Below are 27779 nucleotides of genomic sequence, written 5' to 3' on the forward strand. Positions count from 1 at the left end.
TCACTCCGATCGAAAGCAATCACGGGCACCTAAAGCCAATAATACGTTTTTGTTTAAAAACGTTTTTCTGTCCGGTTTGGCCCTCCATCCACACTGAGACGGCGGTTTTTGAAAATGCTCTCTTAAGCGGTTACATTTGCGTATGCATTTTTCCAGAACTTCATCTCTCAGTCCTAGCTGTGAGAGACTTAGGCTAGGATAAGGGTAATTATTTAGTAAGATGTGTTCATGATAACAATGGTAAAAAAAAAAGCACATGCTTTATATTCTGCTTTTAAAACATGCTTATATTGAACAGTTTTGACACTATAAAACAAAGTGCATTTTTTCAGTCGTTATGAACATATGAACAATATAATGTTAAAATATATATATTTATAAAAAAGACAAAAACAAATGTAACATCTATTCACAAAGCTTTTACAGTATAAACAGATACTGTGTTTTACTCTATTCACAATGAACAGGTTGAACATCATGGAAGAACTGGTCGAAGCGAGACTGTGCTGAAGTACGAACATAAAAGGAAGCTTCAGAAATCTCTCAAAACAAGGACAGGAAGATTTGAGAAAAGAACATAGAATTCTAACAGTACCGAATACTGTTTGCTCACTTTAAACAGGGCGAGGATATTGATATTGAGTTTCAGTATGCAGGGGTGTCACAGGCACAGCAGACCCTGTAGTGGAGTATGTTTGCCCATTGAAGACAAAGAAAGGGTAGCTTATTGGTGTTGGATTGTTCTGCAGTGCGACTTGATTTGGAGAAATAGGGAACTGCAGTGGTGGAAGAGGCGGATGGATTCCCGAGGTTGCGTCCGAGGAAAAACTTGGGAAAGGTAAAGACGGTATTATAGGCATGTTGAACTCGTTTGCTTGGCCTTTTAGGAGCTCCGGGTGCTGAAGTGCACAGAGCGATGACTGAACTTTACTTCTGTCAATTGGTCTAGGCTTCACAATCAACGGCTTTGATATTTGTTGCTGTCTGGCCGCATGGCTGTTTGGAACATCCGGTAGAGATGTCGTCCTCAGTTTTGCGTGTGGTGTAGACGCCTTCTTAGAGAAAAGCAGAGCTCTTATTTCGCTGTGTGATGGTGACTGGATCGGATCTGGGGGCTTCCAGTCCCAAGCAGAATTTCTGGGAATTCCCCAATGCGATGCATTGCTTCTTTGTGTGATATCAGTGTAAAGAGTTGAGCTTCCAGGTGGAGCTGTTAGACTGGGTTGAATAATTGGGGTGACACTATCAGTGAATTTACTTCTCAAGCCAGGATGTGTTGCTCTGAAAAGAAGAGAGATTCATTATAACGTGGAAAAGAAAAATGCTTGTTTAGCAACAATGCTCATAAGTAATTGACACAAAGATTGTAAAATGATGTATAAATGTAATGTCTCCTTTGTTAAAACGTGGATGAAGGAAAAGGTAAAATGATCACATTGGGGGGAAAAAAATATTTTGTTAAACAAACTGGATCAGTTTGATTGGACTTGGTCTCCTCTTCTCCATTATCTTGATAGTGCAATTAGATTGCGTATAAGTGATTATCCCTTTACTAGTGTGGCAGGATTTACGCCCCTAGGTAGGGCAGAGTAGCACGGGAACCTTTTTGTTTTTCTCTTTTTTTTTTTTGTTCTGCTTTGTTTAAAATGTCTTTTATATTTATTATTGTTGTGTTTTGTTTCCTTGTGTTTTCTCCTGGCATATAATAAAGAATCATACCAGTTCTGTAATGATTGTTGAATCCTTCAAATAAAAAGTGTATCTCTACATTTACTTAAGTACATGGTTTGTGCACTTTGTCCACCACTGCTATTTATCTGGTTAAACAGGGTACACTGATTTACTAGGGGGAAAAAAAAAAAATTAAAAATAACAAAGACGGGTTTGTTAAAATGCCATGTTGTTTAGGAATCATACAAATGAATAACTTGGGGAAAAAAACACTGAGTCTCAATAAAGAGAGAAAAATAGCTTTTCCTACGTGTTTTTTGTTTATTAAACCATTGGGCAAATTGAACTAAGGATCACAACAAAAAAATTGAACAAAATTTAATCCAACCTTTTACACTCCATCTGGTAAACGTGTTGATGTAAGAACTATTGCTGTGGCTACCAATAAAACTTTAACAATGATGTGATTTGCATAAAGCAGCTGCAGAATGAATTTTTAGTGATTTGAGATTTTTTATTTCATTCTCAATTTTTTGTGCTTACCTTCTTCTGGGTGGTTGATGTGTTTCTTTCATTCCATCTTCCGTTTGAATGTTCTAGATCATAAAAACATTAGCTTCATTGCTACGAATCACACAGAAGCTATTGTAAGGAGTAAAAAAAGGCCAGTACATTTTAACGAAACTTACCTGTGCGGTTTGAGTTCTCTCAGCGGAGAACCCTGCGAATGGGATTCTGATAGCATTCATTTGCTGAGGCGAGAGTTTCGTGATATCCACCGGCTGCAGAGACTGATCGATTTTATTAACAAGGGCGACGCAATTCTCGGTCACCCCGTAAATTATTTGCGAGTTTAACCTCCTGTATTTCGTCAGCACTTCATTTGGCATCCCGTGCTCCGATTCGCTCCACACAAGAACCTTTGATGCATCGTAAAGAAGATGCTCCATTCCGAACCAGGAAATTTTAGTCATTTCCTTATGGGATCTCAGAAAGAGGATTTTTTCTTGAAGATACCTGCATATGATGGACAGATGCTCAGCTTTCCCTACATCGAATGAGCCTGGCAACCGATCCGCCGGTGTCTCGATGAATGTCATCACTATGTGGTGCGTCTTTTTCAAAATGTCCAACTCGTCTCCTAAGTTGATCATGATGGCTGTTGGGACAGATAAAAAGAAGCTCTTAATATCAGAAGGGTTTCGAAAGGCAGCTTCAATTTCGAGCCTTTCCCGCTTCGTTTTCAGGTACATGTAGTACGACGTGTCGGGGGCATCTTGTAGCTGCTGGTGCAGAGTGGACACTGCACAGTAGTATTCCCGCAATCTTCGGTAGTCATCGCCGGTCAGACACTGCTGGAATGACGAAAACAGTGACGACTGCTGCTGAAACCCAACCGAGCCCTTGTAGAGTTCACCGTAGAGAGAAGGGTCGTACCAGAGCAAACTCCTAAATGTTGGCTTTCGCTTGAGAAAATTGATTTTGTTGTCAACAAACTGGCAGGCCTCGATAATCATCTGTAGTTCCAAGAATGAGTTGATTGCCTCAAATTTCAACTCAATTGGCACAGGAGGATGCGCTAGATATTTTTCCAAAATCATATTTCTTGAAATGCAGGATTGGTTGAAGGAAACCTTCTGATCTTGCTCAAAGTTGGAGATAAAATGGTGCAGCATTCGTTTGCATTTCGCCTGCAGGGGACCAAGTTCTGCCAAGGAAGCCGCATGGTCAGCCAACTTCAGAGTGCTGGAGATGTCAGTGACGCTGTACCTATTCTGGTTGTATGTGGTATGCACTTTTTCATAGGGGCTTTGCTCGATCGATTGACTGACTTGACATGGTTGTTCTCTTGCTTGGTTTCCTTGTTGTCCACTTGACCTGATTAGATTTCCTAAAGCTTGGGGATAGATGTATTGATTTTCTTGCAGTTTATTCCCATGATTTTGCAGCCAGTGGTTCATGTTGGGTACACCACAGCCAGTCTGGTGTGGTTGAACATCCATATGTGTATTTGGCTCATTTCTGACAGTTTCAGTAAAGGTACTGTCTGGACTGACCCTTTCCATATTGCTACTTCTTCTCTTCGATGCAGAGCTGTTGGGATGAAGGTTCTCGTTACTTTGTATGTGTTTGGCAGGGGCTACTTGGAAATGTCCATTTTCACTCTGTCTAATTTCAGCCAAGCCGTGTCTGCTGTAGTGTCTTGTGTCGTTTAATTGCTGTTTGTGGGATGTACTATCTAAAGTTATCCAAGCAGTTGGAACGTTAGGCTCTGTTGTTGTGTTACTGACAGCGTCCTGTTTTTTGACTGTGAATTCGAATTTGGTTAAATAATCTCTGAGTTTGGAAATGATTTGTGTGTCTGAAGTAGTTGAGAGACTATTCTTGTCTTGTCCTTGCCATAATGAATTGGTGTGCAGATTGTCCTTTACCACAGCAAGGTGTTCATGTGCATCATTCGCGATTCTGATGTGGGAATCCAATGTTATCTGTTCAGTTGACTTTGTTATCCCACTGCTTGTAGGATTCTGAAAAGAAGCTTGGCACTGAGAAGCGGAAGTTAGCTCAGAAAAGTGTTGTGTGGTGCCTGTAAAGATCCTTACAATGTTTTCCTTGACATCTGACATATCGTTTCTTGGAAACAACTCCTTTTCATTTACATCGGTGGAATTTGGATTGCTGCATAACTCTCCGATTTGAAGGTTGGCATTTTTATTTGTCTCCTCTGATTTGTTAGTGCTCGATACCATTTCGGTTAAGTCACACCCAGAATTGTCCACTGCACCGTCACGGCCAAATATCCCCTCCTCAGTTTGTGTGTCGGTCCCATTATTCATTGCTCTCGGTAAATATGGAGTCACGGCTGTCTGAGCTTCTGCAGTGCAGCTGCTGATCACATTACCTGAGGTTATATCACCAGGGATACTTGAGACACTGGGAACAAAGCTGTCCTCATACGTTCCAGTGTTGTAATCAGGCGAAATCTCTTTAGTGTCACAAATGTCCTCCTGAGATAGCTTTTTCTGTACAAGTGTCTCTTCTTTGTGTTCTGTTTCTGCACTCTCACCCTTACTTGACTCATTAGTGCCAGAACTTGTGACCAGGGAGGATTCTTCTTGATGACTGGTCATGCTTTTGTTTGTTCCGCTATCTGTTTCCATTTCCTCAATTATTACTGCGTCTTTAGAATCTAAAGTGATGTTTTCCTCTGATTCTGTGATAGCATTATGGGTTGAAATCTTCACAACATCAGTTTCTGTTGATTGTTTGGCCTGATTAATGTGATGACGTTTTGTTTCACTACCCACACAGGAAGTCTCTTCAGATGAAATATTGGTGAAATTATCATTCTGACTGGACTCCTTGTTCAGAAGTTTGACATTTCTTTGAGAATGAGATGTAGCAGCTGAATCAGAAGCTTTGTCAACATTATCTGTTTGGGTACATGTAAAGCCATCGGATGAATCAGTCGAGTTGCTAAATGAAGTTCGACTATTAGAACTCAAGGCTAGATTTGTTGTACGTTTTCTCCGTATTTTCAACAAGTGACTCTTTCTGATATGCGACATTTTTCTCTGAAATGACAAATAACCTGAAGTTCTTTTGCTACGTACACTGGCGATCACGCCTTTCCTGGACGGAAACCTTGAACTTTTCTGTCTACGGTGTGTACATTTTGCAATTAGCCTATTTTCGTTGTACCTCTGTGCCATGAGTTTGATCAATTCAGCATTATTGTTTCCTGTTCCTTTTCCTCCACCACTGCATAAGATTAGTGCTTCTGGTTTGCATTTCAAATCTCCATTGAGATGAGCTTTGCAGATACTGGTCTGCCTATTTACACGGACAAAGGCTGCTAGTTTCCGGCCAAGACATCTTAATTCTGAGAATCGTTCAGAGAGCGTAAGTCTTTCTGGACTTGTCTGGTCGGATTTTAGCTTCACTATAAGGTGGAGGTCTTCTGACTTTGACATTAGTTGATTAACATGACTTTCTGGTAGATTAATGATGAGGTTCTTGTCTAGACCTTTTGGCCTAAGATAAGATTTGTTGGAAAGAATGTTTGCTCCATTCGTATTGGACAATAGCTGATCTAGCTGCAATCGTTCATATAATCTGCTGTAAATAGTGTTTTGCTGTTGAGCTTCTCCCCTTTCAACCTCTATAGACATCTCAGAATTTGGATCAGATTTAGAATCAGTCGATGCGTCCCTGTTTTGTTTTTCAGTACTACTTTGACTATCGTGACTTTGCTCCATTGAAGTAGCATAGGAGCAGTCAGTGCATTCTGGTACATCAGTAGCTGAGATGTCAACACAGTTTGCTACTTCCATGGCCAGTATGTGTTGCTCAAATTTACTGTCTTCTAGGGTATTACTTAGTGTAGCCTCATGTGCAAAAGACTCTTTTGGACTTGTGGGAACCTCATTTTGTATTGAAGAACTCAACTCGGGGGAACTTTCTAAAGTTTTGCTCTCCTCTGAAGAAACTGATTGCACAGTACCGTGCAAAGTTAAGATCTCTGAAATCGTTTCTTTTTCACTTACAGACTGAGCTCCGAATTGAGGCACAATTGGAATATCAGAAGAAGGATGCTGCACTTGCACACCATTTTCTTTTGGTGTACAAATGTTCTGGCTCAGCTTATCACTGTCTGAATTTGGTATATCCACTTTATTTCTCTCACTCTCCACCAAATCAGTTGTAGAAGTCAAATAAGAAACATTGGCACTTAATGAATGTCTTATAAGCGACTGATTCACTTCACATTGGTTCCCTTTTTTCATTAAAGTGGAATGTTGCATTGCGGGCGAGCCGACATCGTTGTTTATGGGCTCTGTTTGAGACGAACCAAATGCGTTGTCTGTTTCTGTTTCTTTTTGAAAAAGCAGTCCCTGTTTATACCTTCGGTGATGCATCTCATAAAAATGTATGCGGTCAATCAATAACTGTTTTTGCTCTGGGGTCAAATTTTCTTTGGACCATATTTTTTGGTGCCTCTCCTCTTCGGTCATCTTAAAATACGGTGCATATTTCTGGAATTTCATTTTAAATAATTTAATTGAAGGCATATTTTCAGACATTGCAGTCGAATTGTATTTGCTTGGATCATCAAGTGGGGGTTTAGGGAACCTGCTCACTTTGTGTTCCTCCTCCAGATCCAGTGATTGTTTCTCACAAGATGAATTTAACTCATTCTCATCTTTATGGTTTTGCGAGTGTGCCTGGCTTCCCTGTTCCTCACACTCTGGAACCCCATCTTCTGAGCTTTTCTTCTGTACGTTTGTTTCTTGCCTGGACAACCGTGGATCCTTTACTAGGCGAGACGAATAAACTATGGTGGAAATCTTTTCTGCTGAGGTTTGGGGTATTACCTCCAAGCTCTCCGTATTTCCTCCATAGACACTCGTGGTGCTCAGGTCGTGTAAATTTGCACCGAACGGAGTTTTGTCCAGATAGCTTTGCCATGGAATGGCATTTTCATAATATGGTAGTGAAGGATTCAAATATTCTGCTGTATTATAGTAAGGTATATATGGCTGCTGAGGGAGAAAAGGAGGAGGTGTTGGCAGATCGTTGTATTGAAACGGAGTAGCATCTACTCCATTGGCCTCTGCTCTTTGAGTTTGTGACTGGTACTCCGTGCCAGGGCTGCCTTGTGTTGCATAACGTTTGAATGTCACTGTGGCATTCTCTCCTTTGCCTTTTCTCTTAGCCACAGTGCAGCCTTTCAAACGCTTAAGACCTCCTGCCAGGGTAGATTGGAAAAAATCAGAGCTTTATTAAAATCCAGATGTGTCATCACAGATGGTTCTGAATAAACAAATGAAAGAATTGTTGTTTAATAAATTAGTGAATTCTTATTTTATTTCGGTTATCGGAAGACACATTTGCTACAAAGTACTTTAACATACCATGCTTAAGGCCAGCTGAAGCTTTCGTTGGAGAAACAGGCGGACTTATAGATGTTGGTGCTGTAGCGCTAATGGCTGAAGCAAATGAAACCACGGCATATGGCAGACACTGCCTTGGCCGCTTGTTGAGTTCCTGGTTTTCATTGTAGTCAAACAGAAACACCTGCAATAGTCAAAGAGCAACAATATCATCACTTTTCTTTATAGCACAATGGGGTCGAATTCTTAAAAGTCACAATTCTCGTGTGGATTTTTTTACTGTAAGAGCAGTTCCAGCTGTAGTTTGAATCAGGTTTATTCCATTGTGTTCGTGCTAAAGCATTATTATAGAAACGGCTAAATCAAATGAACTCATAGATGAAAATGCACGCTTACTGAAATGGTGTAGGGCTCTATAAGCAGATGTATATGCAATATATACATGGAAGGGGCATCCTGTATACCTGATTTACCACAGGAAAGGCTTCAGGACAGTGGACTTTATGCTTTCTGTTCAGCACAAACGCATAACTTTTCCTAGTTATTTTACAGCATTAACTGTACGTATAACCTTTAAGGGTGTAAAAATTAAATATTGATGCACGTGAGTACCGCGATTTATTTTTGCCGATACTGTATCGATTTTCAAATATGCAATTATAATGAATTATTAGCTTTAGGGCCGCTATTGTTAGTGTTATATCCATCTGTGTCCTGGGGGGGCGCTGCTGCAAAAACAATTAGGGATATCACTTCCCTATCCAACTTTAATGTTTTTTTTTTTTTTTTATGTGCGGTTTGTTTTTCAGGTGGGAAATATGCTAAAACCACATTACAAATCTCAAGAATAGCATGTGTTGTCTCTGGTTGCACTTATAACCAGACAAAGCTTGATTGAAGAACAGTGCATATACACAAACCATTCTTTACCTTTATAGAAGAAATAATAGTCTTTATTTTCTTGCCTCCTTATGATTGTAGCTTTTAGATGTAAAACAATAGTTAGCGCTCAGATAATACTTCTACTACAAGCGTAATACCAATAATATAATACAATAATCATCAGCAATCCCACTTCATATTAGTCATTTTAATGACCATGTGCATGTGTTTAAAATATACATAAATAAAATAGTTTGGTAAATTTAAACTAATAGTGTTTATGTATTGCAATACACTTGATGCCACTGAGGTGTGATACCGGTACGGGCTGGCACGGGTTTCATGGTATGGGTAGGTTTAAGAAGTTTCCGAAGAAGTTAAGAAGTTAAATTCTTTTTTAAATGTGTGCATATGGTGGTGTGTTCTTGATGCCAGCTTTCCCAAAATGATATCCTATTCCTAAAATAAGAACAATTTTATTATGCTCACAGTATGGCAACGTATTGTATCGCAGCCCCTTTATCGTGATAAGTATCGTATCGCAAGATTCTTGGAAATTATTCAAACTGCAAATGCTGGAAAACTGCTGTGGTATAAGTGAAATTAAACTCTTTGGGAAGTTCAATTACGATGGCGACGTACCACCCTATCTTTCATATTTAAAATTTTTATTTTGCTTGTTTGAGGTTTAATGTTTTATTATTACACCGTGCCATTTAAACGTACCGACGAGCCCAGAACCTGCTGGGAAAGAGTGTCACGATAAGAAACAGCTTCTTTTGCCATGTGACAGTCAAAGCCAACCACAGGGTCTACGGTTCTGTTCCAGTCCGAACTAGTTGTGACTTTTTTCACTTTTCCGAAGAGCACCTTCAGTATAAACAGAGAAAACCGTTAAACAGTATATTAATTAATACAAATAAAACTATATATTAGAAAAATTCATAAAAAAAAAAAAAAAAAAAAAAAAAAACAGGACAGACTGTGGAATTTTCCAGGAACTTAAACCGACCTTGAAAACAATCAGATTTTTCCCAAGACATGTGCTTGCCATTGCATAATTCAGAGCCACATCGATATGCTTAAACAAATAAACTCCATGTGAGGGCTTTCCCAAAGAATACTGGTCCTGGCTTCCAGTTCTTAATCCAAACTGGTAAATTTTAATTGTTGTTTCGTTGGATGCCACCAAAAAGCAAAAATGTTCTTCCATTTCTCTCCCGTGTCTACCTTTAGTCCTCATCTCTGACCTGCAAGCAACAAATCAGTATAAAGAAAATGTAAAAAATAATACAATGAAATATAAAGGTTTATGAATGGGTTGGATATACTTACTTTTTACATGACCTTACCTTTTTTCTGAGAATTCCTTAAGAAACCCATCATTGTGCACTAATTTTACGTCTTTCCACACTGAGGCGTTAGTATGCTCTTTCCTCATGTCTAATCTGGATTCCCTCAGTTTAGACTGAATGAGAGTGTAATCACGACTGTCTTCAGGACAAGACTCCAGGAGGACTGTATAATGTAGCACAAAGTAAAAAACAAACAGCATATTTTTTCATCCGACTCACAGGATATGAACTGAGACAATATGATAACTACGCATGCTTTCATCTTGCTTGTATTTTTGGTAAGTTAACCAAACCTTGTCCAGACGCCCGCTTCTTCCTGGGTATGGTGAAATTCCTCAACGCCACAGTCCCTACTGGTTTCGATGGTTTAGGTGTGGAAATCTCAACCGACCCTTTCCTTCCCCGTACTTCCATAGTTGCTTACTGCAGAATATAAGCCTGAAACGAGCGAATGCACCTCGTGTAAGTCAATCGAAACTTTACTGACGAAAGGTTTTTTCTACTTCTGAAAATTTGTGTGAAAAAAAAAAGGCCTCCTGTGAAATGTGTGAAGAGCTACACATTGTGTTGTAGACGTGTTACTTGGTGGCTTTGTTACAGAAACACAGTTTGAGTAGTGAACTAAAATGACTGGTTACATGTTTTTTACACACACACACACACACACACACACACACACACACACACACACACACACACACTTTGCCTGCCTCTACATTTCCAGTAGTGTATAGGCAAATAATCACAAAATACTTCAACTGATCTGGCTAAAGACATTACATCTCTGTAGACAAGGTCAATATGGTCACCATTACTAATCCCTTCCATTCAAATTTTCAAAACCCTCTCTGTTTCTCGAGTGTTCTGTCCCAAGGTCTTGTTGTACTTCCTCTTCTTCTTCTTCTTCTTTTGGCTTCTCCCATTAGGGTTCGCCACAGCGGATCCTCCGTCTCCATACCCCTCTGTCCTCTACATCTGCCTCTTTCAACCCAACTACCTGCATGTCTTCCCTTCCCACATCCATAAACCTCCTCTTTGGTCTTCCTCTTTTCCTCCTTCCTGGTGTCTCCATCCTCAGCATTCTCTAACCAATATACCCCATGTCCCTCCTCTGCACATGTCCAAACTATCTTAATCGCACCTTCCTCACCTTGTCTCCAAAATGTCCTACATGCGCTGTCCCACTAATAAACTAATTTCTAATCTTGTCCATCGTCGTCACTCCCAACAAAAACCTCAACATCTTCAGCTCTGCTACCTCCAGCTCCACCTCCTGTCTTTTACTTAATGCCACTGTCTCTAATCCATAAAATATCACAGGTCTCACCACAGTCCTATAAACTTTCCCTTTCACTCTTACAGATACTCTTCTATCACAAATCACTCCTGCTATCACTCTTCTCCACACACTTCACCCTGCCTGCACTCTTTTCTTCACTAACACACTTGTACGTGCAGTTAATTCAGGAAAAACAAATCTCACCAAGCTTCATGTCAGCGAAGGTCCTCACTACTCAGTCGTCTCTTGTTATGCCATGTGTCTGATGTTGCATGCACTCTTTAACTTTGAACTTTGCCTACAATCTGTAGATAAGCACTCGGTCCTCCGTTTGTTCTGCTTCGAACATGTGACTGCATGACTTTAAACACAAAAAAACTTTTTTTCGTTTGTTTCCTTCCTCTAATGGTGACTACACCATAAAATAATGTGAAATGAACTGCTGCTGTAATATTTATAAAATCCGTCTCAAAACACATACACAGTACAAACAAAGGAAACGGTTGGTTTAAGCAACTGTTGTTACTACACACAAACAAGGTGAGATAAAACATGGAAGTATCAGATACAGATCTCTGTGCAAGATATTTTTCTGTGGAAACGCGCGAGCGCGATCAAACTGCTTCGCTCAAAAAAAAAAAAAAATGCAGAGCAAAAAGAGAACTCTCACTGATCTGTGGAGGAAACCAAACGTTTTTCTTATTTATTTTACTACACATGATACACAATCGGTGACAGGTGGACGGATTACAGAGCAATGATAGGAGCTGCAGAAAGCAGACACTTTTTAACCTCTGGTAATAAATAATAAAAAATAAAAAAAAAATCCTGCTTATCGTTACTGGAATCTAAAGCACCAGAACACGTCGATAGCCATCGATCTTATTCTTAAGAGAAAAAAGATTTAAAAAAGAAAGCGTTTTCGTTGAAACTCACCATTTCAGACGGCTTGCTTAAGGATGTAAGAACATGCGAATGTGTGTGATGTGCCTTTGTAGGGAACTGTGCAGTTTGTCACTTTAGTTTGAGGAACATCAAGTGAGACTCACCAAAAAGGAAATCGCTTGACCTCAAACTGTGAAGAGCTAAGGCACAGGAAATTACCAAGCACTGCTAGCATTAAAAACATAGGTTAGGCTTCTTTAGTGCAGCACGTAGTTGAACAGAATTACACTGGGCCCCTGAGGCAAAAAAAGAGCAAGCTTGAATTTCTAAACATCTCAGAGACATTATAAAATATTAAATCATAATAAATGATCATTAAGAAAACATTCACTGATGCTGCGTGACCTCCGTCAGTGGATGTCCAGTGATTGTCTTTTGTCCTTTCTTTCTATTTTAAACCACCTGCTTTTGACCTTCAACTAATTTGTTAGAATTCAAATGAAAAGCAAATGTTTGTTTTTTTCTTCCCGATCGATCGGCCTCGTGTTATTCGTACAGGTCGTAACGCAGCAAAGGTCAGTGCTTGAAAATGAATATCCTGGGAATATTAGTGTACCTGAAAATAACTGTCGGTTGTAGGAACTAAAGTGTGTCATAGCTTTCATGTGAACAGTAGCAGTGTAACAGGAAGTGGAATCTGGTGAAACAGTTGCATCAACTGACCTCAGGAAGGAGAGAGGCTATCCTTAAACAATCTGAAATATCTCTTCATCATTACTCACTTCCTCTTTGTAACTGTTTAATTAGAACCCCCAGCCTACACAATGTTTAATGAAGTCGTTATAAAAAAAGAATTCCTGAATTAGCCTCTGTGTTTTCTGTTACCGCTTTCAAAATTCCAGTTTTGTCAACAATTTGAACGTTATTTTCTGAATTATTGTAATGTTCTCATGATGGCTATTTATGACAGCTGGCAAAAAAACACCCAAAAGTTTCATCAAACCACAGTGTTGTATCGTCTTTTAATCTGATTGGTGCGTAACAGCAGCGCTGTTTGTAGTTCAGGCTGTAATTTAACGGTATTTATAGTAAAACGTGCGCATTTATAGTCAAAATTCAATGCGATAAATTCAATGTATTTTTATAGAGCTTTTAACAATGGACATTGTTTTTATGGCAGCTTTATTGAGATAAAAAAAGTTATACAATTTAAATGATATAAGTTTAAGCTTAAGCCAGTGGTGAAAAATTCCCTGAGATGGTATGAGGAAGAAACCTTGAGAGGAAACAGACTCGAAAGGGAACCTAATTTTCATCTGGGTGGCACCGAATGTCTGTTCATTACAGTTCCATCATTGTTAAGGTGTGCTGTTCATTAATGGGCAGAAAGGAGAAGTAAAGCGGTACAAATACTTTGTGCATCATTTTTTTTGGTATCGGTACTCTACTTTCACTAATTACATTTTTTAAACAAATATCTGTACTTTTTTACACAGAATAATTAAGTAGTGAACTTTTGTTATATCAGAATCACGAGAAAATTAATATGATGACATTAAATTAATATAATAAACATTATAATTCATGGCCTCTTAGGATTAAACCGTTGTAGCTGCCTGTTGATATTAATTACAGTCCGAATCCATCCTCAGAGTTCTTGCTGATAAAGATAAGAAGTTTCCTCACACAGTGAATCTCACGATTCGATCAAGTTATATGGCAGCAACATGCCATCGTGAAGCAGGCATAATTCTATTGTTTTTAAAATGTTGGACAGTAACTAATTCATTAATTAGAGTATTTAAATAGCTTTTCCAGTTATCTATACTTTAGTGAAGTATTTACATTTGGGGAGACTTTCACTTCACTACATTTCAGAGTCAAATATCGTACTTTTTACTCAACTATATTTTGCTATAAGTGGATAAAAACGTAACTGTTCAAACACGCAGCAAGCCACCAATCAGGGTCGAGCGTGTGCTCTGTTTTAAACTTGCTTCGATTGGCGCTTGGTGGTATCTACTTAGCACACACATAGGGTTCAACAGCAAGCAGGACATTTAGAGATGAACAAATGATGGAAGAAACTCCTGACTCAAACTCACCACAACACATGTGGCCTTATGTGTGCGATTTTTTTCCTAAGTTGTTGAAAAGAAGGTTTTGGACCATGAACATTTGAATAGAAATCAGTGTTTGACTCATTAATATCATTCTACTAATAGATCGGTGTGTTCAGAGTAACATTCGAGTCTTTTCACATAAACTTGAGTTGATTAAGCAAAGGGTCTTGTGAGGAAAATTACAATAGGAACATTACAGCTATAATAAATCAGTACTCTGGATACTTCAAAACATTTCAAAGCAAATACTTATAAATACAAAGGTATTTGCTTTGAAATGTTTTGAAATTTTTATTGCACATTTCTAATCAAATAATGACTGTTGAAATGCTGTGTTCCGGTGTGCACTGCTGTCACAATGTACTCAATGTCTTCTCTAAAATCTGAAGTAAACAGATTGTCTAGATTTTACTCCTAGCTGAGGCATATCAAGAAAGAGAAGAAGCTCAGTACACATTTTGGGCTTTTTAAAATTATATAAAGAAAATATCTCACTATTTCACCATGCGAAAGGTTTCCCCAGGGCACCGCTCATCTTTAATCGTGTACTATAAATGGATTTGAATACAAGCAGAAAGACCCTGAATACTAATTCCTTTATGTGTCTTTTTGAATAGATAGAAACATGATGTACCACATATGGTCGTGTTCGGTGTCAGTTCTTTGATTTTTATTATAAGAAACAAAGATAGATACAACCAACATAACCACATTCTCCTTTTTGTTTTAAAAGCATTGGCTTACATGTCTTTCCACTGAACAATCTGCAATATATAGCGATCTCTTTTCTTATACTCTGTGACACAAGTTAATAAAAAAAGGACAAAAAACATTGGAAACATGAGCATAAAAAGGTTTCATATTAATTAGATTAGATTGTCTATGGATCTTAAGTTGGAGTTTATCCACACAAAGGTTGCGTAACTGTAAATAGGCCTTTCGAATGAAGCTTTTTTCTTTTCGACGCGAGAACGATTCTGGAGAACAGATACACACTGATATTTTCCCAAAGCTCTCGGACGGGCTGATGAATTCTGCACTCGAATGCTGGTGCAATTCTTTTTACGCAACTATCATACGGTCTGGTTGTTTTCTTGGTTGGTCGAGATGTTGAGGTTTCAACCGACCGTTTGTGCAATTTACAGTTACACAAACCAACTTCTGCTCATGGAGGATAGCTTGTTTTATATATATATATATATATTTTTACCAATGGCTAACTTCACGTTTTGCTTTACTTTATAAATTTTTCACTTGACATGCATGCAGCTGTGGTCCATATGAGCACCATTATATATTATATAGCACCATTTTTTAGAGTTAGACAGGACCCAACTGTTGGCATGCATGAACTTAAAAGAAAAAAAAAACAACAACAAAAAACAAACAAACAAACAAAAAAAACGTTGTGTTACCTTCAGATACATATCCTACATGTTGCAACTTTTTTTTTTTTTTTTTTTACGAACATTACAAGGCAATTAATGAATATTCATACAGTACCATACATATTAAACCGGAACTAATACAGTACACACGATAAAGAAAGTGCTACAATACAGAACAATTGCTTTCTTGTTTCGAGTCTTTATAATACTCTAGAGTACTACAGGAGGACACACTAATGATGTACGTTACGTTGTCAAAAAAGATACACCGAAACATTTTTTAGTTCACCATTTCTTTTAAAACCTTTAATCGAACACTACTTCTAAGTTCCAACCGCAGCGGAGATGCCATCGTCAACACAGGGAAAAAAGGAACGGAATCAATGAAGCTTCTACACCTTTACAGCACATTACCTACATCTAATTATCATTTTATTAACACAAACAAAAAGAGGCCTGTGACCTTTGGCTGGACTGCACAATTGGAACTGCCATTACTTGATTCATTAGTCATAGTACAGGTTGCTCCTTCGAAAATTCATACATTTGCTTGCTAGGCCTGAAAGAACCGTAAAGAACGACATGTCAGTGATGGACGGGAAAAAAAAAGAAAAATGGTCGCAAAACTGCACCGACAATTCATAAACCTAAACTAAATCATTACAATCACATTGTAATGATTTTAAGGCTTATGGGTTAAGTGTTACTCGGATGCGTTGTAACAGTCCAATTCAGTGAATTCAAGTTTCACGATTGACCAAAATAGCTGCGATGTAATAGCCTAACGCTTTCAAAACAGCCTCGCGGATTACTGAATTTCTCCAAAAAGTGTGTAAACTGCGCAAAAAAACAAAAACGTGTAAACTTACGACAAAGCAAACACAACGTACCCTGAATAAAATGGTACCATACGACAGGCTTTATAACCTGCGATCTTTTTTTCGACGTGATTGCAAAATCGTCGGTGAGATTGCGGTGAGGTCAAGGGAACAAACGTGGACGCAGTTTTTAAAGTGCATATATGTTGTTTTAAAACCTGTTCCGCGTTTGTTTTATCTGTACTGTTTAGAGGTAACATCTTTTATGGCCTTTACTCCTATCATCGTTTTTTTTATTTTTTTTTATTTTAAGAGTACAGCCTTTTAAACTTGGAAATAAAGATGAACATTTTAATACGGTTATCGAATTCTAATATAGAACCTATGGTGTTTAAATGCCCAGAATGAGTGAGCCCTGAAATATACAAAAAAAAAAAAAAAAAAAAAAAAAAAAAAAATTGGAAATTGTAAAAAGTAAAAAAAAATAAACCAGAAGAATTCATAATCGAGGTAAACAAACCACAGTTGTTACAGTGTTCACGAAATGAGGAATTTTGGGACAGGGAACGTTTTCTGGACTTGAATTTCCTGCCCAATGAAAATTTTGATGGAGTCCAGGTGCAAATCCATGCCTGGAAATTACAAACTCCATACAAACAAGTGCTAGAGGAAATGTTGCACTTGAAACAACACTCATCGTACGCTCGGGATGGAGGAGGAGGAATTCCAACTTAATTCCAATTATACACTTTTTTTCGTTGGTATAATTTTCATTTTTGTTTCTTCGCATTGCAAGACCTGCTGCTAATATCAACATCATCGCATCGAATTCTACAGGCCATTTTAATGTGCTGTTTATTTTCTTCAGTAAGAACTTTACGGTGAAATGTCGCTTGTCTGTTTCACATGTATGATTGTCGCTATTTGGAAACGAACAGGGCCCCTCCTCGTAGTCGCACCGATGAGAAACTGATCACTCTTGTGAAATTCAATGTTTAAAAGCAGCAACGGTAGCAGCAGCTAAAAGTGCTGTTGTTCGAATAAAGTGCTCGTGGGAAGTGCTGCCTAGGTCTCGTGTCAGCCGTGTGAGCTACGCCCACATCTATAGTTTCCTTAAGTTCACTATGAGGAATAGATACACTTTATGGACAAAAGTAATGGGACACCTGACTTCTTCCAGCATTAATAGTTTAATCTGCATGAAAATATGCTTTGGAATGGAAGAGCTTCCGCTCCTTTGGCATGAAGTCTGACTTTTCCTGTCAGGTGTTACTGGGTTCTTGCCCAAACTGTTACCAAAACCCAGACAATTTCAGATGTCTTTGGATGCAGTAGCATGAAATTTTCCCTTTACTTAAACACGAAGACACAAAGTGCACAAAGATTATGCTTTGCATGTGTTGGAATGGAAGATCTTCAACCCTATTGAACACCTTTGGCATGACTTTTCCCACCAGGAGTTCTTGCCCAAACTGTTAACATAAAACCAGAGGCACACAATTGTACATGGCGGTAGCATGAAATTTTCCCTTTACTTGATCATGAGACCTAAATTTGCTCCAGCATGATGATTCCCCTGTGCATAATGAAAACTCCATTAAGATTGTGGGTTGGAGTAGAAGATCTCCAGATATAGAGTTTTGAACATCTTTTAGCTGACTGCACCCCAGGCCTCGTTACCTCACCCACATCTCTACAAGCACATGCCAAAATCTAGTTGCACATATTCCCAAAAAAGTTGAGGGTTCTGATAACAGTGAACTGGGACTTAATGTGGAATAAGATGTCTGAAAAGCACATTCCAATCTCAAGTGTCCACAAACTTTTGTCCATACAGTGTACAACTGTCTAAAATTACTAACGGGCCAAAAAACCCCACACTATCAGTCATTTAAAGCACTAAGAACCAATGGGAATCGATGAAAGGAATTGATTGCTTTTTTTTGTCAGCTGGACAACAGTTGCATACGTGAACATGCTCAAGCGTATTTCTCGAAACACACTCGGTAATAATGAGTACGAGGGGACTTATCAGGAACGTTTCAGGAAGTTAACCTCTACTTTGAGTTGTGCTATGAGGACAAATGCGATGTACTCATAGAAAAGGCATTTAAAAAAGACAGTTTTTAGAGGTTAATGAGTGACTTAATGAGGAACGCCGCACTTTCATTGCACCGTCATCTTATAAACATCTCTAATCTAATAAAATCTCTAACATTAGGAACTTTTTTTAAACGATTTCAGATTTACTGTGTCCTTCCACGTTTCCACAGCAATTGCACAACACCGGCAATGCATACAACTGTAATGAAAAGGAAAAACAATGCATCGTTCAAGACGAGCATTTAGCCTTATTAATATGAGTGCTTTAAACATTTGTGCTGTCAAAAGGGAACTGGCGACGCCGTGACAGCGCTACTAAACGCCTTCCGTTGGTTAACACCTTTTAAAAAGGACCTCGGAGCTGTTCAAACTGTGAAAGCAGTTCACATACGAAGTCCCCTTTGAAAATGCACAAGGTAAAGCCCTTAGAAATAATAATAATCCTGTAGGTTTTGTCATTTCTAACATTATTATTTCTACGTCGTGGCTATGCACGGGCCACTGTTCTGCTGTTCAGAACGAAGTTACTACGCTAAATAAGAAGCAGGTCTTCGGTGCTGCTAGGTTCATCTCCACATTTTTACATTCGCATATTTCGCTTCTCTATAAATAATAGCCATAATCATCATCATTATCATATATATTATGTGGTTGATATTTCTCTCTGCCTTATTAGAAGGCAGTTTCCCTGAACCTAAAATACGCACACGTTTTTTGTAACTTCTCCGAACACAAATTCTCACAATTTATCAAATAGGATACTTAAAACCTAGTTGTTTCTCGTAATTTCAGCTAGTGTCTATTGCTAATATCACTCGATGATAAAGAGAGCACTATTATATAACATTATTGTTTTATATATATATATATATATATATATATATATATATATATATATATATATATACACACACACACACACACGTATATATATGTATACACCGTATACGTGTGTGTGTGTGTGTGTGTGTGTGTGTGTGTGTGTGTGTGTGTGTGTGTATATATATATATATATATATATATATATATATATATATATATATATATATATATATATATATATATGCACATACATATATACATATGTATATATAATTTTAACTGGATACGTATTTACACGATTTTAAACATATTGTGCTCATGATATTTGGTATAGGATCGATTACATTTTATCCTTATTCAGATATTTCAATATTTCTCTTATATCTTCAATATATTTTTTTAAATATTTATAGTTTTTATAATTCAAACTGTATTACAATCCATGGTGTAACCCTTTCTTTCAACTCGAACAGACCCATCTGTGAAACGAGTCTCCATTTTTAGAAATAGTGCATGTAACCTTTTATTGTACGTGATAATATTAATAATATAAAGTGATATTTCTACATTTGAACGTGAAAAATCGAACAAAGGCAAGCAGTCAGGATCGTTCTGTTTGCTTGACTGAGTTACTGCGGATTGAACCTTCTCACATGAAATTGTTTGGAGGAAGATGATGGGTTTTGGTGTGTGTTCAGGAGGTATATATTACTGACATGTATTGGAAAACTGTTTTTGTATCCCTTAAGAATAATCTATTGTACTCTTTCTCTCTCTCTGACACAGTGTCTGATACAACATACTAAACTTCACCATTTTTTTTCTATTTATATATAAACCTAAATCTTCTGAGGATGTATGTGATTATGCATAACAGCACCACCTGAACACTGTACAGTGAACTAATTACGCATCTGCATTGATGCTTTAGGATTTACCGGTTAGAGAGATGATACGGCCGGGGGCGCGCACACAGTGCACGGGTGCGCGCTTCAGCTTGACTGCAGATTGCTGGTTGCACTTTCCATCTTAGACCTTTCCATCTTAGACCTTCTGAGTAAGAACAACGAAAAGAAATAAGCACATCTACCGTTCATACCCAACCTGATTTCAAGCTAAAAAAAAAACGCCAGCCGTTCATAAATAACCTAAAAATAAAACAGTACTGCTGAATGTAAAAGTGCTATTGTGAGTGTACGGTACGGTACAGTACTTGACCAGGCTATAGAGGTACACTGTTTTGGAACATGTATTAGGATATTGTAGAAACCGGAGCACTGTGACATGGCTACAGCAACCGAACACGCCGCCGTCAATCGTCGCGCTCCTCGCTGTCCGCCTGCGCCTCTGTCCTCTTCTCCTTGCGGCAGGTGAACAGGCGCCTCATCTCCTCTTCGTACCTGATGAAGTTCTCCCCAAAGCGGGCCCAGGCTTTCAGCGGCACCGTGATGGTGTTCCGATACGGCTGGCGCACCTCGCTGATTTTGAGGAACACGCCGTACCGATTGGAGCCCACGTCGAAGTAGAAGCGCTTGTTGTCGACGCGGAAGGAGGCCGCCTCGGGGAGCTCGGCGCACGCCGCATCCCGGTCGCGCTCCCCCCTCCCGCTCCGGCCGTTGGCCTCCCGGTCGTCGCCGTAGTCCTCGATGAGCTGCGAGAGCGCGTCCCGGAACTCGATTAAGCCCTGCGCGGGCAGCACGATAGTCTGCTCCACGGCCTGGCCGTAGTACCCCACTACGCCCTGGCCCCTGCTCACGGTCTGGCGGATGCGCAAAAAGCGGCCGCGCTGGTTCTCCTTCAGATCCAAATAATACTTCCGGTTGTCGCCCTCGATCGCCTCGCTCTTCAGCACGCGGTGCGCATGGTCGTCGGACGCCGCCGAGCCGCCGCCGGGCGACGCGGGCGCGGCGTGATGGTGCTCCGGCGGCGGCCGCCGGCGCGGCGCGTCGCTCGGCTCCTCGGGCCGCGGCACCTGGCTGCCGCGCAGGCCTACGTGCGCGTAGTAGTCGATGAAATCCCCCAGGCAGTACCTGAGGTCCGGAGCCATGGCCATGGACAGCGTGAGCTTGCTCTTTCGCACGCTGTCGTGCCGCCCGCGGCCGACCCACACCTCCGCGATCTTCAGGAAGCGGCCCCGCGCGCTCTGCTTCACGTCCAGGTAGAAGCGCTTCTTCTGGATGTCGACGCGCTTCGAAGCGAGCTCCTGTATGTCGGGACCAGGCGGCGCGGCGGCGGTGGTGGCGGCTGCAGCCGGGCCGTACTGCTGCTGCGCATAGCCGCCTCTCGGGAACCCCGAGTCGCCCGTGATCCTGCCTCTCCCCCGATCCATCTCTCTCGCGTTACCATCGGCCATGCTCGCTCAGATTTCCCGACAGCGGCCCGGCTTCATCTCCTTCGAGGTCCTTAGAGTGCCAGGAGCGAGCTCAGCTCAATGGTTTAGCTTAGTCGGCTTTTTTTGTGCGCTGGACAAGTTTGAAGCGAAACCCCGACTGACCTGCAAAATGGCAGCTGCCGGGGTGTTCATCAGCTGATCGCGGCTCCGTGTCCTGAATTAAAGGTCAAATCGAATCGCACGGGCGCCGTCGAATGACCAGATGATTACACGACTGCTGGATTTTTTTGTATTTTATTATTTTCCCCTTGTCCTTAGCGCACATCTGACACTTATCTCTGCCTGCTAAAAACCCTGCCAGCTTGATGAAAGGGGAGAGGGAAAGAAATCATCCAATCCTGGATTTCTTTAGAGGGCGCTGCATCAGTACGGGGATGAGAATGAACTCAATGAACTCAACGCTTCCCTCCCTCCCTCCCTCCCTCCTCCTTCTCCTCCTGCTCCTCTCTACTATAACACACTCCACAATTCCAGAGCCAGTGTGGAGTAGGGCAGTGGTGTAATTCTCATTTCCACTTGAGAGAGAAAGAAACAGGCTTTTTATTTGTCACATATGCACTACAGCACTGTGGAACACTTTTCCAGGCGCTGGGGGACAGAGCGCAGCGTCACCTATGATACAGTGACCCTGGAGCACAGAGTGTTAAGGGCCTTGCTCAAGGGCCCAAGAGTGGCAGTTTAGAGATAATGCGGCTAAAACCCCCGACCTTCCAATCCACTGAGCTACCACTTCCGGGTGAGAAGATGCCTGAGCTGCTGTATCATTCAGATGCTATTATGGATGCTGTCAATAGGGACACTGCAATGGGAGCTGCACTGAGGATGCATGCAGGGACACTGCATAGAGAACACGTGTAGGGACACTGAAAACTGAAAACAATTACAGGGACACTGCACACAGACATTGCACTGAGAACACGTGCTGATCCCAGATACAGTAAACTCGGATCTGTTTTTACCCTAAATAGTATGCACAATAACTCCTCATTTGTTTTATTTTCATGCAACAGATTGCATTTTGTTTTTGTTTTTTATAAGCAATGGAATCACGTCTTTCTTCCGCACATACACGTGCTGTCAATCTCCTCCTTGCTAACCTATGCCAAAAACTGTGAAAGGAAAAAAAAAGGCACTAACATTTTGCAGAGAAGGAAAAAGGAAATATGCATGGCTCGAGAAGGAAAAAAAAACCAAACTTGTATGGGTTTTCATGTCCGGAATGTTGGACCTCACCCTGGAAATTTTCCATGCTGAAAACTAATATTCCCTGTGCAAGGAACTCAATCACACTACTGCAACTTTCTGTGGGGACACATGCCAGCTAGCTGATAGTGGCATGCATTTGAACAGGAATAACATCACAAGTCATGCTTTGTGTCATAAAAAAATATGCAAACACTAGCCAGTTAGGACTGATCATGCTTTTTTTTAACCCTGGCATCATTTAATTTTTGGTTTGGTTTGGGCTTTTTACTGATGAGTAGGAATGGGGGTCCATCCATTAAAAAAAAAACATCGACCCATTGGGACAAATGATTTGCAGCCCAACTGATTTGAATTGCTTTTAAAAATGCAGTAAGAAAAAACTTGAAAGATTTGTACCAATAAAAAATACGTGAGTACTTCCATTATTGTGTCCAACATGTCTAAATAAATCATCACAACATGTCTAATCAAAAATGGTTTTAAAATGTACACACGGAGAATAAATCCATATATAAAACCAATGATGGACCCTTAGACTCCTTTTAGACATGCATGTGAGTTGCCATTCCTGTTTTATCCCCTCATTTACACTTTATGCCTCTCAGTCTTTTAGATGCAAGTCCCCCGAAAGAGTCTTAAATCCTTGTAAGCTCTACATCATTTAATAGATTTTACCTTGAAGTACGATTCCAGAGTACTGGTTTTAATAGTCGTGCTGCTTGTGACAACAAAATGCACAACTTGAGATTAGGAGCTAAATACTGATGAGGCTGCATCATGCTGCCTTTTATCATGCTGAGACAGAGCGATGTCCTCGGATGCCCCTGACTTTCTACCGTGTTTAAATCTGATGCTAATGAAGCCTGTGCGTCCATCATTTTCTGGGTAAACACATTGTAATGCGAGTCAGACGTAACAGCGCTTTAAAAATGTAACGTACACCCTTTAACATGAGGGCAAATAATAATGGATTAGCTAAACATTTGATCCCGAACACTCAGACGGCGGTCGAAAGCTTAGACGCGGTGTCCCACTTCAGATGGAATAAAATTACCTTCATGCAAGTGATTTAAACAGAGCTCAGCATGACAAAACCCAATGATGAAGCATGACATTCCTAAAGCTTTTAGGATAGTGGACCGTCAGGGTCAGTAAGGGGTTTCTCTCCAGACATAAACAATATTAATCTAAAAACATAAGTTTTTATATTTAATATGTATTAAAATATTCCTAACAGTCTATTATCTTTATTTCATAGCTTCCTGTATTGTCCAATTGTACTTTAGCCATCACAAAATCTGCCATAACGCCTTCAGAGTGAGCAATAGGGGCGTCTATAGCAAAAAGTAGATTGAAGCTGTTGCTACAACCAATCAGATTTCGAGTTAGTAACTCCGGGGCCATCTAGCAGGCAGACAATTACGTTGACATTTGATTGGACGGTCAGAGAGCGCACTAGTCAGAGTTTGCGATCGGCATCTGTAGCAAAGCTCAAATATATTGGTGTGTATTCAATAGCTGTTTTTTTATTAGACAATGTCTGACAGAGGAAAAGAAATTGATTAGGTCACAGATACACTTACACGGACGTTTATAAGACGGACTTTTCAAGAAAAGTTGGACATGAGGAACGGTCGGCCCCAAACAGTTCAAATCAGTTTTCATGAACTATTTTTACTTTTGCGTTCTCTTCTCTGTAGAATTTGCACAAAAACCCACCATTTGCCTTCGTTTCAAATCTCCAGGAATAATGCACGGAAAAGATGCAGAGAAACCCACAGTCATTTTATGAAGTTAATATCGATGATTCTGCTACAGATGATGTATGCGACCAGTGCAGCTGTGGCTACAGTAAAACGAGAACTGCTAAATTGTGTTTATTGGGTTTCTTGCTTTAGTAATGCCATTTATTCTCTCTTTTAGTCCTTGTTTTTCTGTTATGTAGCTTTATGTTGTTTTATGTAGCACCAGGGTTCTGGAGGAACGTTGTCTTATTTCACAGTGTACTGCGTCAGCTATATATGGTTGAAATGACAATAAAAGTTTCTTGGCTTGACATGACCTGACATGCATAAGATCCCTGTTTGTGATTCAAAGCTTAGTTTTACTGTGTTTCTCTATAATATTAATGGTTTCTATAGCCGTGGCCATTATGATTGTATTAAGAGGTGGATTGATTTAGATAGGACATCATTGAAGGCCAAGGTGTGAATTGCACAACCCGTCACTCGAAGAAAAAAAAAAAGATGGGTGTTATAGAGAAAGAAGAAGAAAGTATATAAAGTGTTTTTTGAGGGCTTCCATGGAACTGCCTGGCTTAATTTCTGCTGAATAAAGTCTTCTTCTTTGCCACCACGTGCCTGGATACTTAGTTTGTTTGCGGTAACTAGACTTAAAAATGACAATTTGGCACTCATCCAAGAAGATTCATTAGTTCAGCGGAAGCCTGCTATATAAAAACTCAACTCAGTCAAACATTTAAATATGTGTTACTGGGTATGAAAAGCTTCACATAGAGGCATTATATGCCCTGTTAAATATCACTATGTATTAGTATTATTATTATTAGTTAACTGACAGTTTGTTAAATGTATTTAGCGAATGTTGACACAGAACAATAGCTAACTAGCTAAACTCTAGATAATAACCCTTTACCAGTAGATAAATGTATTTGCCACAATTAAACTATTACAGAGACGGCGTGTTTTTTTTTCTTATTTTCGTTAGCATCCTATGGTTCAGTTTCATCAATAAACAACAGTAATATCCATAAAAGCAATATGAAGTAGCTGCTCTGTATGGAATGTTGAAATCGTCTATGCCTCAAAGAAATCTATTCTTACATTTGAGCATGAAAACGGCAAAAAAAACAAAATCGTTCACAATTTTAGAATCTGAGAGTAAAAGATGCGAAAGCAGAACGTAGCAGTAAAACAAGCGCCACAGAATCTCATAGCTAGACATACAGACTGTATAATCCGAAATATTTGTGATTCTGATTCTCCAAAAGTAACATTATATATAATAGTTTCCCAAACTAATCAATTAACGGACAAACTAATGTTAATGTTAAAGTACCAAAACCTGCGAAACCTCTTCTTTAAATTGCGCTAGTGTTTGCTAGTCATATTTGATCTTTTTGCATAATGCTAACCAAGGTTAATAATTCGATCTCTGGTTTATGGTCTTAGCACACTTCCGCTGCACCACCTCAACATGTTCTCAATCTAATGCTATTGTTCCTATAGTAGCTTCTAATGTTTTTTTTTTTTTTATGGAAAGACTAAAGATGAAAAAACGTTATTTCTGGACATCTGAAAACATTCTAAACATCTATAACAACAGTAGTTAGTATTAATGTGCTATCTTAGTGGTTAAGCCATCGTACTTTGTATCCAAAGGTCATGAGTTTAAATCCCAAGCATACGAAGATGCCACTCCTGGGCCCCTGAGTAAGGCCCTTATACACATAAGTGTTCGGTTGTAAGAATGAAATAAATTTCCAAATGCCGTAAATGTAGTTAGTTGACTAAATGTATTCTATATAAATAACAAAGGGACAAACACTACATGTAATACTGATATCGTGTAATGTGTAATTAATAGTTTAGCCAGGAATGCACCCTGGCATAGCCAAATTAGCATAGCCAAACTAGCCAAATTAGGAAGGAAGAAAACCAGAGAACCCTGAGAAACATGTGAAGGAGGAGCTCAGGACCAAAAGCCACAAACTGTTACACGACTTTCTAAAAAGGTTTTTTGGTGTCCAGCATTTCAAAATACAAAAGTTTTTATTTAATCCATATTTTCCCACCTCAATATTAATGAGTGCGTTGTTCCGCTCCAGTCCTGCAGGTGTCGCTATTGAGTATTATCATTAAGCAAACCCGATGTGGAAAAAAAACGGAATAAAAATAAAGAGGACGGCGTGAGTTTCACGAATTTTTCAGCTGACGTTAAAAACGTAAAAAAAAAACGCGAATTTCAGAGACGGTTTATATGACGTCTAGCAAACACTAATATCATGTTAAATACCGATGTGTAATGAAGTGTAAGTGTCCAGAGGCATTCATGGAGCGCGGGGGAAAGGTGCATGTCCTTCCCGCTAGAAGCACATGGACTTGGATGGAAGTTGCACCACAATGATCATCTTCGAGCTCTGTGAAATGACTATTAAATCACTCCTAAACCTGCTGTAAAAATATCATACAATCTCCGAGTGCTAGGGAATTAAATAAATAGCTTTACAGCGCTTATGGATCACTCCCAGCCGGGGGAGGACAGGACGCTTCCGGGATGGATGATGAAGGAACGGGACGCTGAAGAACCCTGTCAGGTAAGAAAGTGAAACTTTGACTGACCTGCTCACGGTGAAGTTCTTTAACATAGCTAGATGGCTGCTTCGTCGTGGAAGGAGGTACAGGCTTTAAAATGAAGAAAAAATGAAGAACATTTTCAAAACACACCCCCAAAAACGAAATCCTCAGGTCTCAGTGTAGTCCAGGTAGAAACATGGCATGTCTAGTTGTCTCTGTGCTGTTAGTTTTCAGTAAAATGGTGTTGCCTTTCTATTGGACGAGAGATTTCCTGATTTGCATACATTTTGTTCTCCAGGTACATCTCTGTGGTTCTATTCAAATCAATCCCAACTCTTTAGAACCTCAGATCTGCTCTCATTTCTTCTCCAAACATTTACAATTTGCCTTGAAATTCCTGTGCTTCATTTCTCCATCTTAGGTCAACCAAATCTGATGTGAGTGGAAGTGTTTTCGACAATAAATTTAATCTAAATCTAATCACCACTCCACTAGGAACATGTCTTGAAATCCATCATCTCCCCGGAGTGTATGGACCATCACAAGTTTATTTACATCTTGCAAGTTCCTGTACTTCATTTCTCCATCGAACCACCTATTTACTCGTATTCAGCGTCATCATACTGTTATAACACATTTATCTCC

General features: G+C 39.6%; 3 protein-coding genes across 7 annotated transcripts in view; 1 reads left to right on the plus strand and 2 right to left on the minus strand.

Moving 5' to 3' along the window:
* Positions 1 to 244: 244 nt before the first annotated feature.
* Positions 245 to 27327, minus strand: LOC124393278. Of its 5 annotated transcripts, XM_046860926.1 has the most exons (10): positions 12018 to 12109; positions 11286 to 11442; positions 10096 to 10240; positions 9800 to 9965; positions 9460 to 9697; positions 9174 to 9317; positions 7587 to 7749; positions 2361 to 7420; positions 2215 to 2267; positions 245 to 1281 (listed from the first exon to the last, which is right to left on the minus strand). In XM_046860926.1, exons 3-10 carry the CDS (start codon positions 10214 to 10216, stop codon positions 615 to 617), a joined length of 6612 nt encoding a protein of 2203 aa, XP_046716882.1. In that variant the 5' UTR covers positions 10217 to 10240; positions 11286 to 11442; positions 12018 to 12109; the 3' UTR covers positions 245 to 614. The 5 variants fall into 5 exon arrangements, with proteins under 5 accessions (XP_046716882.1, XP_046716881.1, XP_046716883.1 ...); XM_046860925.1 differs by lacking the exons at positions 11286 to 11442; positions 12018 to 12109 and adding an exon at positions 27180 to 27327; XM_046860927.1 differs by lacking the exons at positions 11286 to 11442; positions 12018 to 12109 and adding an exon at positions 26633 to 26757.
* purg (purine-rich element binding protein G) lies at positions 20452 to 24644 on the minus strand. The gene has a single exon (XM_046860929.1). The coding sequence runs from the start codon at positions 21571 to 21573 to the stop codon at positions 20533 to 20535; it is 1041 nt and encodes a 346-aa protein (XP_046716885.1). The 5' UTR covers positions 21574 to 24644; the 3' UTR covers positions 20452 to 20532.
* Positions 27016 to 27779, plus strand: part of wrn (WRN RecQ like helicase) — a 30486-nt gene continuing 29722 nt past the window's right edge. The window contains 1 exon segment of the mRNA XM_046860928.1: positions 27016 to 27154. Within this exon segment, the coding sequence (XP_046716884.1) occupies positions 27074 to 27154 (81 nt within the window). The 5' untranslated portion in view covers positions 27016 to 27073.

The sequence above is a fragment of the Silurus meridionalis genome, chromosome 11 (assembly GCF_014805685.1).
Source record: "Silurus meridionalis isolate SWU-2019-XX chromosome 11, ASM1480568v1, whole genome shotgun sequence".
Classification (NCBI taxonomy): Eukaryota; Metazoa; Chordata; class Actinopteri; order Siluriformes; family Siluridae; genus Silurus; species Silurus meridionalis.